This window comes from Protomyctophum parallelum, assembly GCF_964188405.1.
Source record: "Protomyctophum parallelum genome assembly, chromosome: 12".
In the NCBI taxonomy this organism is placed as follows: Eukaryota; Metazoa; Chordata; class Actinopteri; order Myctophiformes; family Myctophidae; genus Protomyctophum; species Protomyctophum parallelum.
In genome coordinates, this window is record NC_139712.1 from 24017562 (window position 1) to 24032991 (window position 15430).

At 42.9% G+C, this 15430-nt stretch overlaps 1 protein-coding gene across 3 annotated transcripts; it reads left to right on the forward strand.

Annotated features, from left to right (window-relative positions):
* The first annotated feature begins 1529 nt into the window (after positions 1-1529).
* On the forward strand, positions 1530-11871 carry pkia (cAMP-dependent protein kinase inhibitor alpha). 3 transcript variants are annotated; one of them, XM_083778142.1, is made up of 4 exons: positions 1530-1667; positions 7497-7695; positions 9267-9347; positions 9911-11871. In XM_083778142.1, the coding sequence occupies exons 2-3, from the start codon at positions 7527-7529 to the stop codon at positions 9338-9340; spliced, it is 243 nt and encodes an 80-aa protein (XP_083634268.1). In that variant the 5' UTR covers positions 1530-1667; positions 7497-7526; the 3' UTR covers positions 9341-9347; positions 9911-11871. The 3 variants fall into 3 exon arrangements, with proteins under 3 accessions (XP_083634268.1, XP_083634266.1, XP_083634267.1); XM_083778140.1 differs by lacking the exon at positions 9267-9347; XM_083778141.1 differs by lacking the exon at positions 9267-9347 and having other exon boundaries at positions 1536-1667; positions 7500-7695.
* The last annotated feature ends 3559 nt before the right edge of the window (positions 11872-15430 follow it).

Consider the following 15430-nt stretch of genomic DNA (forward strand, 5'->3'; position numbering starts at 1 on the left):
AATGGAATTGCTTTGGGCTCTCAGACGTAAAATGTTGAGGTATAGTGAGTCATACAGTAGGCCTACTGTACATATACTCTGTGTGTGTGTGTGTGTGTGTGTGTGTGTGTGTGTGTGTGTGTGTGTGTGTGTGTGTGTGTGTGTGTGTGTGTGTGTGTGTGCGTGTAACGGCATGTGTCCTGTGTGTGTGTAAACCATGAACTTAATGTTCACATAGATATCATCCACTTTATAGTAAAACAACACAACAAATATAACAAAGAACATGGACGACAATGTGATCCATATTTATACCCAGAAATGATACAACTAAATTCACAACATGAGGAGAACAAAAGGGGGGGTTTTTTTCAACCGGACCGGTTCCGGCATGCTGCCCCGTGTCCGAAACGGTTGAGAAATGACAGAGTTACCGTGTGGCGCTGAAGTTACTCCACGGTAACAAGACAACTCACCCGTTTTACCCTTTTTGGTGAGTTGTCCGGACAACTCACCCCACTCACCCCACTGTGATTGATTGATCATGTTATTTCACACTAGGGTACATTTAAAAAGAAAGCAGACCAAAAATCACTATAAGACTTGTTACATTAGGGTCTTTCGGTTACAATTTAGACGTAAAGATATACACTTCTATGAAATGAACACAGGAAATCATCATATAAAGAACTAAATAAAAAATGTATCCAGTAATGGAAAAAAGGCGTGAATTTATGAGAAATAAAAAACACTAATCTGGGAATTATTTTGGGTACCCCCTGGCTATGCGTCGCGTACCCCTAGCCCACTTTGGGAACCGCGAGTGAGAGAGAGAGACGCTCTTCTCCTTACAACAGTGTTTCACCGGATTTTACTGTTAAATAAATAAATAATCTCAGCGAAAAGTTCAGACAACTCACCCCACTGTCTCAGAAAGTGAAGACCGGGGTGAGTTGTCTGGACTTTCAGGGTGAGATGTCTTCACTTTCCAGGGTGAGTTGTCTCAGAGAACTCACCCCGGAAAGTTCAGACAACTCACCCCGCTGTCTCAGAAAGTGAAGACAACTCACCGGGGTGAGATGTCCGGTATTCATATCCGGGCATATTAGCATGATGATGCCATTACAAAACATGGGCTACATGGAAGAAATGTGTTTAATAAAAATGAAATGAACTGCTAGAAGGAAGGTCCTAAATTAACTTCGCGGGGGCGAGTTGGTAAATGGGCGAGTCGTTTGGTATTCGTCAGGATCGACTATAGCCTCATGGGCAGCATTCCATTTCGGGTTTATGATCCGGTCGGGAGCGGATGGAAGCCTAACTTTCGTCTGAAATCCCACCAATGACCATATTTGTAAGACTGTAGTATAGTCTATAGATACAGTGGGGATTTTGCTTGGTGGAGAAGCTGAAGCAAAGCTTATGAAGCAAAAAAAAAAAAGTTAAGCATGACCTCAGCCTTGATAAACCCCCTGGGAATACGCAGATGGTGCAGTAGCCTACGCACATATATGGCTAGGAAAATTGCACTCATTGCGGTGGCTGCGTCCCGTCTCCCGTGCATGGTCATTTTGCCTTGCCTTGCCTCCGACAAGAAAACGGCACATAACCGAAATCCCTTTGATGATTGATGATGATGTGATGTGACCTCGCAAATACCTGGAGGAAGCCATCACAGTCCCCAACAGGTAGGAGAGAGGCATCATCATGCATTCTTGGAAAATAGAGAAGGGAGAGACATTTTCATTTTGTTGATATGATAGAGATAATATAATATATTGCATCTGACCTAGACTATAATATAGCTCCCTTCTCTCGAATGCACACCGGCCGCGTTTTTCGGAAAACCGATGGAGAAACGCCGCTTAAAAATCCGAAATCGCGCCCGGTGGGAGACCTTTATAGCCTATAGCCTACATTTACGTCTGCCTTACAGGCGCGGAGCTTCGAGTGCATGGTCTTTGTCAACACAGGCAGGCTGCTAATATGGAAGACATGGTTGTAGCCGTATGCTTATAGGCTATATAGCTGTGTGCATTTATGACTGGAATCGTGTTCTATCTTCTGCGAGGTTAATTGTCTTTCAGCCTTCAGGCCAGTGTCTGTCTGTCCGATGCTTGCTTTTACAGTCAGCCTGTTGGACATCGTAGATAGACGATGCATCGACCCTTAACGTTACAGCCTCATATGGCACTACACCGGTTTAAAATTAAAATAACAAAATGCGTAGGCTATAGACGAATACAGTGGCCAAACTGGCCGGCTGCTGACATTTAAAATCACTGCTCTCCCGTGCGAATCAGCCTCCTCCTCAGCCTATCATATTATTATTTTTCTTTTGCGAGCCAGTTGAATATCAAGTCAATTTGGTTTAAGAAATTAACTTGAAGCCGCATGCATGGGGAGAAAGTATATTGGGCTAATTGTTCAAGTGGATCATCAATCCACCATATTATGAAAGAAATTAGAAATATTATATTGTTGTGCCTTAATCAGATTTGACCATTTGAGGAGTCACAAAAATCAATCTCAAATCCAGAGATTGGTCTATAAAGCCTCGTGTGTGTTTGTGTGTGTATGCGCGCGCCGTGCGTGTGCGTGCGTGCGTGCGTGAGAGAGATAAATGCGCCACGTCTCCGCGTGTCTGTCTGTCTGTCTGTCTGCGTGTGTCAATTGCAATGCATGTAAGACAATTATTGTAGCCTATATAGGCTTTCGACTCCACTACATTTCTAGGAAAGCTCCATATACTTAAAACATATTTCGTTGCTAGGGAGGAAACCTCATAGCCTAACCATTTTTGAGGTTTTAGATTTTTTTGCCATAAATCAGTGCTATTGAACACCAATGTGTGTTGTTTCGAAAATATTGTAGGCCTACCAATGGAAAGTAGTAAAAAGTGCTTTGGACTTTGGACCCTCAAACTGTCTGCTAAAACAACTCCACCACCTCTCCCCCGGCCCTCTCATGGAAGTAATTGACAATATCTAAAGTTACAACACCAACTTTGATGAGGCAGTATTGCTTTGTTTTAAAAATATAAGGTTTTCTTAATTTCCTGAAAATAATATATTTTTAATTTATTGCAAAATTAACATTTTGGAGTTATGAGGTTTCCTCCCGACAGCAGAGAATCAGAGATATATTATGGATGAACTACAGCCTATATTAGTGAAAATAGCTGCTATACTGTCTACTATATTTTTGAGAATTTCTCAGTTTTTAATTAGATTTGTTTTCGGGGATTTGTTCAAATATTACTTCCACCCACCCACCAGTGAAAATGAGGGCATAGCACATTGGCTTGTTCTATTATGCATTTGTTTATATGCTATTTTAAGGACAGGCCAACTGTGCACTTGGCAGTAAAGCCAGGAGGACCAGATTCAGCGAGTCGCCGATGACACTGCACATGGGCGACATATAATTATGTAGTAGCCTATATATGCGCTGAGGCACACACATTATGCATGTGTACATTGACCTGTGTGCATAACAGGATTGCATGGTGTGAACACGCACGCACGCACGCACGCACGCACACACACACACACACACACACACACACACACACACACACACACACACACACACACACACACACACACACACACACACACACACACACACACACACACACACACACACACACACACACTTCCTTGTGTTTTTGCAGTGGTGGACAACCCCAGTATATAGGCTACACAGGTCAAAGTAACCTATATAGATATTCCTGGTCAAATACTATTCTACAAGTAAAAGTTTCACCAGGATGCATTGCAGCCAGGCTGGTTAATTATTGTATATGGCCGAAATGTTGGATACCTGATTTCACTTTATATTGGAGCACTAGCTAGCTATAGTTTGCGGACTGCGGATGCCACTTCTTTAGAGTATTAAACAGAGCCCTATATATGACAGACATTTGACAGTTGACAGTTGATTTAGTCGACTAAAATTAATTTTGTCTGGCCTTGATGCCGTCGTAATGGCTGCTTTGCGTAACTTTCTGAAAATAGCCGATCTACAAGATTGTTTTTCAGCACGCAACCAATGAAATGACTTGTGTCTTTTACTTATAGACGAATCCAGGAGCGGGTCTCATGGTCGCAGCTTACATATTTCCTGTAGGTGGACTCGACGTAGCTGCAGGGGCACCTCTTCTACTATAGTGAACGGCAGAGTGACTGATGTTAATCTGCCTCAAACATACTCTTTTACCTGCTTTTTACTAACACTAACAGATGCCCAGAATATCGGGATGAACCTGTGTAGTTTATGGCTGCTCCAACAGTAGTGGCAACATACTGTAATGTAATGTTAGTGTTAGTAAAAAGCAGGTAAAGGAGTAATGTTTGAGCAGACTAACATCAGTCACTCTACCGTTCAATGTAGGTTTACCCCGCAGCTACGTCGAGTCCGCCTACAGGAAATACGTAAGCTACGACCATGAGACCTGCTCCTGGATTCGTCTATAGGCTTACTGGATCTCTTGTCTACTTTCTAACATTGTATTTTGTTTTTATTTGTTGACGAAATTGTCAATATATTTAGTTGTAGTTTTAGTCATCATAGCTTAGTTTTCATTTAGTTTTCATTTAGTTTTTGTCAGTGAAAAAAGGTAGTCGACGGACATTTTTCGTCATAGTCGACAAAATCAACACTGTCACAAGCTACAGTACAGGGCAGGCCAGGCTATACACTGTGGTCTGATTTGTTCTGGCGCAGTTTTGGGAATATAAGTTCCCAAGTTATATATATAGTCATAATGTGCTGGCCTCTGGACAAACATTTTCAAACGGTGAGCATGCAGGGAGACTGAATCCCTGTAACTGTTCAAGGGCAGCCGTAAGCATTATTCATTCGTATGCTGTATACGTGTGACACTGACGCACGCCGAGAATAGCTTACAAGCACACAACCAGGGTTGGGATCACTTTATTTAGGATTTTAACGATTCCCTCTTAACGGTCCGATTCCTTAACACACTGGCATTTCAATCATAGCCTATACTGTACAGTATTACACATTATTGTAGAGGTTCTCAAAGCGAGCGTCTGGGGAGTTTCAAATGGACCCTTTAAAAGCCTGGAACTATAGAGAGTGACAGTGTACACAATCTTTGAACTCTGGGAGTTTATTAAAATGTGTATTGCTATTGCATGCATATTATTGTAGTGGTTCTAAAAGTGAGGTACAAGGAAGGACCCTCTGGGGTACTTGAGGCCGGGAGTTCCAAATTGACGCTTACAGGCCTGGAACTCTAAAGAGTGTAGGCTACAAATAAAGTGGGCCTGGGCGTCCAGGCACATTGGCTGGTAATCCAGTCTGGCAGTGTGCCGCGGGTTCAACTCCCTGTCCCGACGGCCTTTACTGCATAGAGTGTACACAGTTTTACACTCTATATAAAAAAATCACACCCGTGTGAACTGAGTGGTGCAAATCCCCCCCCCCCCCCCCCCTCTCTCTCTCATTAGCAGGCAACAGTGCAGCACTATCTCTCTCTCTCTCTCTCTTTCTCTCTCTCTCTGTTTCTGGCACAACAGCGCCACTTTTGGTACTCATTGGTACTGGTGCTCATAGTCACACACAGACAAACAAACAAACATGAACACATGAACACACGGTTTGACACGGACATTGCTGTTCCTTGGAGTGGTTGCACCACTCAAAAATATATAGAGTGTACAAATGAAGTGGAACCAAATGGACCCATTTGTACACTATCAGAGTCATTTAGCCGTTATGCTGATTGATTCCTTCGAACACACATCTGTGTGTTGTCACTGCCGTTGTATCGCAGTGGTTCCCAAACATTTTCATGACCCCATAAGAGAAGATTTCTACTGTATACGTATGGCTCTAGCAGTGATTCTCAAGCCGTTTATTTTCAAGGACCCCGTTTGACATGCATATTAGTCCCATTAGTCAGTTCTATCTCTGAGACCGCAATTTATATAGTAAACTCAATGTTAATTTAACTCTGAGAGTGTACAAATGGATCCAATACGGGCCCATTTGGTTCCAAACTATCTAGCTGGGGACCCCCTGGAACTCCCTCAAGGGCCCGGAGCCCACTTTGAGAACCACTGTCCTATACTAGCGACTGTATCAGTGTGGAGAACGTAAGGCCTTCGTCCTACTCCTCCCGCCCAACACTCCCTGCTGACAGGTGCCACGGTGCCACCTCCAGCTCCGTAGGAGTACCAGCAGTGACAATGAATGTCTAAGTCCACACTATTTAATTATGTATAAATGATAGATAAGGGGTCAGGACAACGAGGCGGCCAGAATGAAATTTGGACTTAGACTGTTTTTCGTCTGTCGTACTCCCTCCCCACTGGGCGGGCTTCCCTCCCCAGAACATGGGCCAATCGTGTTGGTATATAGATGCTAGATGGATGGACACCACGGCGTATCTTCAAACTCACACCGGTGGTGGTGGGCATGGCACTTTTAGTCGTATTGTAATTGTATATAGCAGACGTGAAGTGAAGTCCACATTATCAACTTTGACAGTGTGATAAAAATCAGTTCCGGAAACGTGATGCAATGTATTGCTACAGACTAGTATGTGTTTTTTTGAGTGGTGCAACCACTCCAAGGAACAGCAATGTCTGTGTACACCTATGTGTTCACCTATGTGTTCACCTATGTGTTCACCTATGTGTTCACCTATGTGTACACCTATGTGTTCACCTATGTGTTCACCTATGTGTACACCTATGTGTTCACCTATGTGTTCACCTATGTGTACACCTATGTGTTCACCTATGTGTTCACCTATGTGTATAAACCTATGTGTTCACCTATGTGTTCACCTATGTGTTCACCTATGTGTACACCTATGTGTTCACCTATGTGTACACCTATGTGTTCACCTATGTGTTCACCTATATGTGTACACCTATGTGTTCACCTATGTGTTCACCTACAGTATGTGTTCACCTATGTGTTCACCTATGTGTACATATGTGTTCACCTATGTGTTCACCTATGTGTTCACCTATGTGTTCACCTATGTGTACATATGTGTTCACCTATGTGTTCACCTATGTGTTCACCTATGTGTTCACCTATGTGTACACCTATGTGTTCACCTGTGTTCACCTATGTGTTCACCTATGTGTACACCTATGTGTTCACCTGTGTTCACCTATGTGTACACCTATGTGTTCACCTATGTGTTCACCTATGTGTACACCTATGTGTTCACCTATGTGTTCACCCATGTGTTCACCTATGTGTGATTTATTTTCCGTCATCCTCCCTGTACCAATGTGTAGCTATAAGCTGGTACCCTAGACTGAGATTAACAACAACAAAAAAAATCTGTGATTACTTTGTAAAAATGAAAGGAGAGAGGGATTCGTAGCACAGGCTGACCCATATATCGCTGTGGCTGATATAAGTGTCATTATTTAGCTTTTTTTTTATCGGCATAATGTGTGTGTGTGTGTGCGTGCATGCGTGCGTACACGCGTGCATGTGTGCGTGTGCAATGCTGTGTGTCCCAGCAGGCCCTGCTATGGTGACGTGGGTCAGCGATGACGGATGTGGAGGCGACCTATGAGGGCTTCATCGGCTCGCGGCGGACCGGTCGCAGGAACGCCGTCCACGACATGCCCGCCGCCGCGGACCCCCCCGGCGGAGAACAGCTGGGGCCCGCTGGCGACCTGGCACAGGGCCTGGCTCAGCTCAACATCAACAAGTCAGGTGAGAAAGGAGGAGGAGGAGGGTGACAAAACGCATTGACGCAATCACGTATAAAGCACTAATAGGTAAACTACCTCTGTATCCACACTTTTCCTGGGCTGTGTGTGCTCCAGTTCCTGTCGATTTGATCCAATGGTCAGATGACCAATGATATCCAATGAAATCAACAGGAACTGGAGCACACACAGCCCAGGAAAAGTGTGGATATAACAAAATTGCTAGATCTCAATACATCAGCTTATGGTACCAGATCACAAGATATGCTTTTATTGAAGGTACCAAAAACTACTACTAAATTGGGAGATACTGCCTTCAGGGTGTATGCTCCACATGTATGGAATAATTGTCAAAACAAATTGAAGTTGAATGTCCTTGTTTCATTTACTACTTTTAAAAGACTCTTAACTGACCTCACACTAGAGGAAGGCATATGCACCTGCTTTTTTAAATATTTGGTTATAAGGTTTTGTTTCTGTGTGTATGTGCTTGTGTATTATATTTGTTGTACTGTGTGTCCATGTCATGTATGTACAATCATTGCTGTAAATGTTCTTATTTGTATACATGGCGACATTGAAAAAGAGACCCTGGTCTCAATTGGATTCCCCTGAAATAAAGGTTTCAATCAATCTCCGGCAATAGGCCTGTCTCACAGCCATTCCCCGCCGATGTAGCTCTGGTCCATGAGTAAGGCTATGGACCAGAGCTACATCCCTACCTGCTTTCTCTGCACCATTTAAGGCCGTTTCCAAATGTTAAAATGTAAAAGAACAATATTATTATGAAGAAAACAAGATGTTAAGACCGCTAAACCAAATAGAATAAAGTTTACCTTCAGAAAAAGCGTTGTTTATGGCTTCTGAATGTAGGTCTTTTAACATGTAATGTCTATGGAGTGACGTCACGTCAACACCACTAGGTCTGGAAAAGGGGCGTGGAAAGGGGGCGGGGAATGGCTGTGAGACAGGCCTATGGCGTAGTAGAGCGTCGCAGTCCCACCCCTTTCATGACAACGAGTGGCCCGGAAGAGTATTTCCTATTATTTTTTCCCCATAGCCAAAGCCAACTCGGATGGTGTCAAATCATGACAATAAACACAATTATTTGGGCCGAGCAAATAATTAGAAGAAAAACAACAAAAAAAGGTGCTGTACCCTGCCCTTTTTTTCTTCGTTCTAATTATTTGTTCGGCCCCAAAGAAATTGTGTTTATTATCATGAGTTTTCACCATCCGAGTTGGCTTTGTCTGAGGCTTACAGGTCTTTAAATAAATACTTTCTGAAACGTCTATGGGAAAAATGAATGAAAGATTCTTTTCAGGGGCGGGACTGCAACGCTCTATAGTATACGACAGTGTCACGCAGTGAAGATTCGCCTTCCAGAGCCATATGTGGCCATAGGGTATAGGAGCCTATCTGGTGTACAAGTATGACGATCCAAAAGATTGACTATAGATCCAGTGTAGATTGACTACACTGACCCTGGTCCACTAGAACAACCTATGACTGACTGACTGACTTACTGATGCACAATGAAAAATTTATTAACTCCTTGAATACCCGTTACCATAGGGGGCGATCAGTGGCCAGTGCCAGTAGACTACATGAAAAATCCAGAGAAGAAGATCCGTTTCCTGGCCGCATGACCCGGAAGTAAGAATCGTGCATTTTCGTGCCAGGTTCTAGCGTGCCGTGTTCTAGCGATAGAAACCATTGATATGGTTAGCGGGAGGCTCGAATGAATGAAAAGAATGAATGAAAGCTCCCAACATCGTACTTTATTCCATTCGGAGCCATAAAACCACTAAAGACTGCGTGTGCGTGCGTGGAGGATTTGGGCCAAAATACAAAAATACTATTATTAATTCATTCAAGGAGTTAAAAATATAATTAAAGGTATATTCAGTGATTTCACTTAATTCAAATATCACTTATTCTTTTGTTTTGTTGTGATAATCCTCCCTACTATAGAGTGTGCTGGCCATATAAGGAGTTCCTCCCTGTCCCCAGTTAACCCCTGGGGGTCAAAAAACCTTAGGTTTCGTTTTTGACTCTCCATCCTGATTGGACGAAAGGCTGGGTCCCACAGCCAAAAACGAAACCTAAGGTTTTTTTGAGTGAAATCACTGAATATACCTTTAAAAGTCCCTAAATTGTCACTTTAGAAATAGATAACCCTGTATCCATCATTCTATCCATTCGTCCCTCTCTATCAGGCAATGAGGGAGAAGGATCGGAGAAGATCCAGGATTCTTCAGCCAAAGAACAGGAGAGTCAAGCTGAGGACCACTAACTGGATCCTGGATGACGTTACTCCCATCTCATCTAACTAAGCGTCTCTGCCAACGGCATGAATGAACACAATCCTCTATTTCCGTCGGCCGAGTGTGACCCGGCATCGTCATGGCCTCATCATGCTCATGCTACTCGGGCGTGTTCCAATTCCCTTAAAAAGCCTCCTCCTCCTTGGCACCTTTCCTTCACGGCTATTGACATGAGATTGAGTGTGAAAGCTTGCTATATAGGCGAGAGCGGCGACATGGCATCAAGCCGCCTTTCCACCTGTCACTGGTCCGCGGAGGAATGGAAAGATGGGACGGAGGCTTTTCAAGGTTTTGTGGAGCGAGCTCAAGGGCTTCCACAGAACCAGTGAACTTTTCAAACATCTTTTGAAAAGACCTTTTGAATATAGCAGATTTACAAGCTCACAACATGTCGCATCACGATGCGATGTGAGCGCGTTGTAAGATCTTATGAGCTTTCTTTCTTCTCTTTGACCTACCGAAGCCAAACAAAGCTCATGGTCAGTTGGAGTAAGCTGCATTTAGTCACTGACAGTTGTGCTTACCCTTTGTCGATTGATGGTTGACAGTTTAACACCAAGGTCTCAGTGGATGAACTCCACAAGAGCCAATTCTCCAGTCTCCACAATAGTTTTGTGACACACCTTGTTGCCAAAAGAGATACTTTGTCTGTGCTGTCTGATTCTTGTTTTTGTGATAATCCCAGGGTTCAATAAAGGGCATTTTCTTGACCATTTTAGCCCAAAATAGTACTTGGTATGACACATAACGATAAATAAATAGCTGAAGCAGTAATTGTATTCGTCAGGATAGATGTTGACATTTCTAAACGTAAAAGTGTGCGTACTATGAGTATGATGCATGCTCTTATACCAATATTTTGGTAAACTAATGTATAGTTTACAATATATGGCCGTTGAGCAAACAGTCTGCATTTCATTGCTCAGACAGAAAGATGTCAATAGTGCTTGCATTGAAATACACAGAGATGTATATTCATAATTATGTATTGAATTGGATGTGATGTATATGGCTTGTGTGAAATTACACCTAGTAATGTTTTTATTCCACTTCTGAATTCTCCTGAAAGTAAACCCTTCACTACATCCCTCAGAGAGAATAATCTACTGAAACAACACCACTATAACATCAACACACTGCCTTGTTCTAAACCAGTGGTTCTCACACTTTTTTTTAAAATTTCAAGGACCCCAAACATGGTACGCATTGGGACAAAAGGACCCCCCATAACTCCACAAATGTGTACAAAAAGTGTACAAATGTAAATCTCAGAGTTACATATCTGTAAAGGTCCATTTGGCTCCTAGTCCTCACTACCCTCTGGAGGACTCCTGGGGGTCCCCAGACCCCACTAATACAGTGGTTCCCAAGCTGTGGTGTGTGCACTCCTTGGGGTGCGTCAGCTTATGTCAGGAGGTAACATGGCCAAAAATGTTTGGGAACCGCTGCTCTAATGAATGCATAATAGTAGATACCGACCCATGTGCATAACATGTGTTCACAAACTTGTTTTATACCAGGACCCTGTTCATATTATGGGGAAATTTTGATTTCTAGTGCAATTGCACAGTCGAAAAAGAGCATATACATTTAAAAGCAAAGCATAGGCCTACATGGTAGGCTTGAATTGGAATATTTATCAGGAAATACATTTACAGAAACACAGCGTATAGCCTATTTGTAAGTAGAAAATGCTGCCCACTGCCAAATGTGCATGTTATGAAAATCCATAATGTATTTTTGTATAACTTTGATGTCCCGGGGAGACACCACATTTCTCTGTTGGGTCTTGAGCTGAAAATCTTTGGGAACCCCTGCTCTAGTGTATTAAATATTGAAATCTGTTTTATTTTTTATTTTTTCTTCTTCTTAAAACTGGGGGGAATACAAATCATTTGAAGACAAGGCTGGAAGAATGGCAAGATGTCCAATTGTCTGTTGTATTTAATGGACAAGAACTAGTACTAGTTTCCCCATTGTTTGTGATTTGATGAGCAGCTGTCATGCACTGTAAATGGCCTAGATTAGAATGTCCTTGATAGTGCTGTGTTTTATACCAGTTGTTCTCAACCTATTCTGGATCAGGGGCCCATGCACTTTCTTTTCAAATTATTTTTATTTTTAAACAGAAGCATAAATGGCATTTAGTCATACATTTTCAGTAGCACCGAAGATCCGACTTTAGGACGGGGGGGGGGGCATCGGCCCTTACCGTGTGGGGGTCCCTCTACTGTACTGTACTGTACTGTACTGTACTGTACTGTACTGTACTGTACTGTACTGTACTGTAACACCCCAAATCATCATATATACAGTTAATATGTGTGTGTGTGTGCGTGTGTGTGTGTGTGTGTGCGTGTGTGTGTGTGTGTGTTAGGCTGCGCAACAGTGACATTTGGTTGTGAAAACCAACCAAGCGCTGTTTACGTGCTCGGCTCTGGTGATGCAAACCTCAACGTCCCCAAGACCAAACTCCGGACATGGGGTGACAGAGCTTTTGCCTTTGCTGCCCCAACCCTGTGGCACTCAGAGATGCCCCCACCCTCCAAACTTTCAAAACCACCCTCAAGACCCACCTCTTCAACATTGCCTTCCCTAGCTAACCCTTTTCACTGTCTTTTAATGTATTCTAGCTTTTAGTGTTTATTTCTTTTTGAGTGGTGCAACCACTCCTACAACCAGCAATGTCCGTGACGTTCATGTATGTGACGTTCACCTATGTGTGAGCACCAGTATGAGTACCAGTAGGGGCCAGTAGGGGCGCCATAAACAGAGAGAGAGAGACAGTGCTGCTGTTGCTTGCTAATATGAGAGAGAGAGAGAGAGAGAGAGAGAGAGAGAGGGGGGGGGGGGGGGGGGGGGAGAGAGAGAGGAGTTGCACCACTCGGTGAGTCGGTTCACATGGGTGTGATTTTTTCTAATAAAGTGGTTTTAATTTGTGTTGTTACCTCTGTAAAGCCCCCCCATGTAAAGCGTCTTTGGGTACTCAGAAAAGCGCTATATAAGTTTGAGATATTATTATTATTATTATTATTATTATGACGTAAATTCATTGTCAATGGCATTTTATGTTTGTGTTAGGACATTTGATTTGATTTGACTCCCCATTCCAACCCATTGATGCTGGAGTGCCAAGTCCTATTTCTACAGTCTTTGGTATGACCCGGCCGGGGATCGAACCCTGACCTCCCAGTTTCAGGGCAAGCACTCTAATAAAACCACAAGGCCACTGTCTGGTCCGCAATCCCCTGCCCTGACCCACACTGGATCAGGGCCCACTTTTAGTTGTCAATCGACAATAAAAACTAATTTTCCTTTAAAGAAAAACATACCATGATATTTTCATCCTATACATTTTTGTTATATTAATGTTACATTATCATTAACGTCTTATTTGGGGGCCCACTCCACGGCCCAGCAGTGGGGCCTGGCTCGCAGGTTGAGAATCACTGTTTTATATACTGTTTCATATGTGTTTTCATTTTTCTATGACTCCCTCACAAGCCCTTCCATCTGGTATAGTTCTTTATTGATGAACATATTTGAATTTGTTGATGATTGTCAGCTTGTCAGCTTTATTGCGCAATTAAATTCAACCTGTGGAAAATTGCCTATTATTAGTTATAACTTCTAAAATTAGTAGTAGTTCTAAAAGCATACTTTTGACTTTTTTTGTTAGTTTTTTACTACAGAACTTTAACTCGAGTGCACAACCCCTTTTGGTGTTTAAAGCATTATGTTATGCTTTAGCTGTTGACTGGAAAGATATAGCAGATCTACAAGCTCATAGCGCGGAAAAATCGTGAAAATGTGGCACAAATCTTTGAACATATATTATTTCAGAGCGAACGTTTTTAACTCAAATCTTTGCTTCTGGGGGGGTCCCTGGAACACCATATTTTGAGATGGGGTCAGCGGCAAATTACATATAATTCTAGGGCTCCTTGACATGAAATAGGTTGAGCACCACTGACATAGAAACATGAGGTTTTTCAGAAAAACAAGCATTTTAAAATCGTCCTAAATACCAAAAAGTATCTTTACTTTGAATCAAATACTGGGGATCAGCATGATTACACTTGTGAGGCTGAGTCAGTCCTCTTCCTGAATGACATCATATACAGCATAACATGTGTAACGGTATAGGCCTATGGCCCGGCCTAAAGGTCTCTGTGGAAACAAAATAAACCAACATTAGAACACGTATAAGAGATTTCTCTAAAACGTGTGTTTGAAGTGGAATTGATAGCCTCCATTCAGATTCATTCGGAAGTTCCAGACCCACATGAACGCACCCAGGGTGCCGTCTCGATTCTGGCGAGCTGTCCCGCGTCCGAAATGGTTGAGAAATGACAGAGTTACCGTACTGTACTGTACTGTACTGTACTGTACTGTACTGTACTGTACTGTACTGTACTGTACTGTACTGTACTGTACTGTACTGTACTGTACTGTACTGTACTGTACTGTACTGTACTGTACTGGCACACCCGACATCACCATATATACAGTCAATTATGTGCGTGTGTGTTTGTGTGTGTGTTAGGTTGCGCACAGGTGGTGAAAAACCACCATGCTGTTTTCGTGCTCAGACCACAAAGCCACCCACCTGTAGACGTAATCGCCGTAATCTTATATCCATGGGGTGGCGCCCAGTCTACCCATGTGTCCTTGAGCAAGGCATTTTAACCCTTAACTGCTCCCTGAATTTTTTGAAGTGGTTCATTCAGAATAGATTTTAGGAAGTTTAGGTCCTTTATTTTGGGTCTAGTGTAGTAGCGGTTCTAAAATTGGGACAGTCAGCTCCTATAGCTACAGTATGACATTTCTGCAGAAACGTTATAGCTTTCATAAAAAAAATTGCATTTCAAGTCATGCGTTTTGCAAAAACAATAGCAGATCTACAAGCACACAATGCCACGAGCTGCGAGGCGTTAATTGTGAGCTTGTAGATCTGCTCTTTTGGGCAAAGAGGTTTGGACAAAACACGTGAACGTGGTCCATTATTTCGGGGTCTAGTGTAGCAGTTCTAAACTGATGTTTGGGACACACAGCCAGCTCTCAGCTACAGACAGTATAATATTTCTGCAGAAATGCACAATTAGCTCAAGTTATAATATAATAGTCTACATTTAACCAGCTGTTGATTCCAGCCACGTACAGTAACGGTCCTATGAAGATGAGAGCCCCGGCAATCAGCCAAATTATAATGAAAGCTATAAGGCAGCACAGACAGAGCCATCATTGTGTGAGCTAGAGGGAGAGAGAGAGAGAGAGAGAGAGAGAGAGAGAGAGAGAGAGGTGGGGGGGGTCCAGTCTGTCAAACAGGGATCTTGTTGTGGTGAGTGGTGACGGCATATGGCCATCCAAGCATCCATCCAACTAACTAACGCATCTTTTATGTGAGCCGAC

What these genes read in the sequence shown, in the direction of transcription:
- pkia (XM_083778140.1), top strand. Translation starts at nt 7,527, where the DNA reads ATGACGGATGTGGAGGCGACCTATGAGGGCTTCATCGGCTCGCGGCGG. An exon ending in GCTCAACATCAACAAGTCAG is followed by an intron (nt 7,696 to 9,910) that starts GTGAGAAAGGAG and finishes CCTCTCTATCAG; the next exon opens with GCAATGAGGGAGAAGGATCG.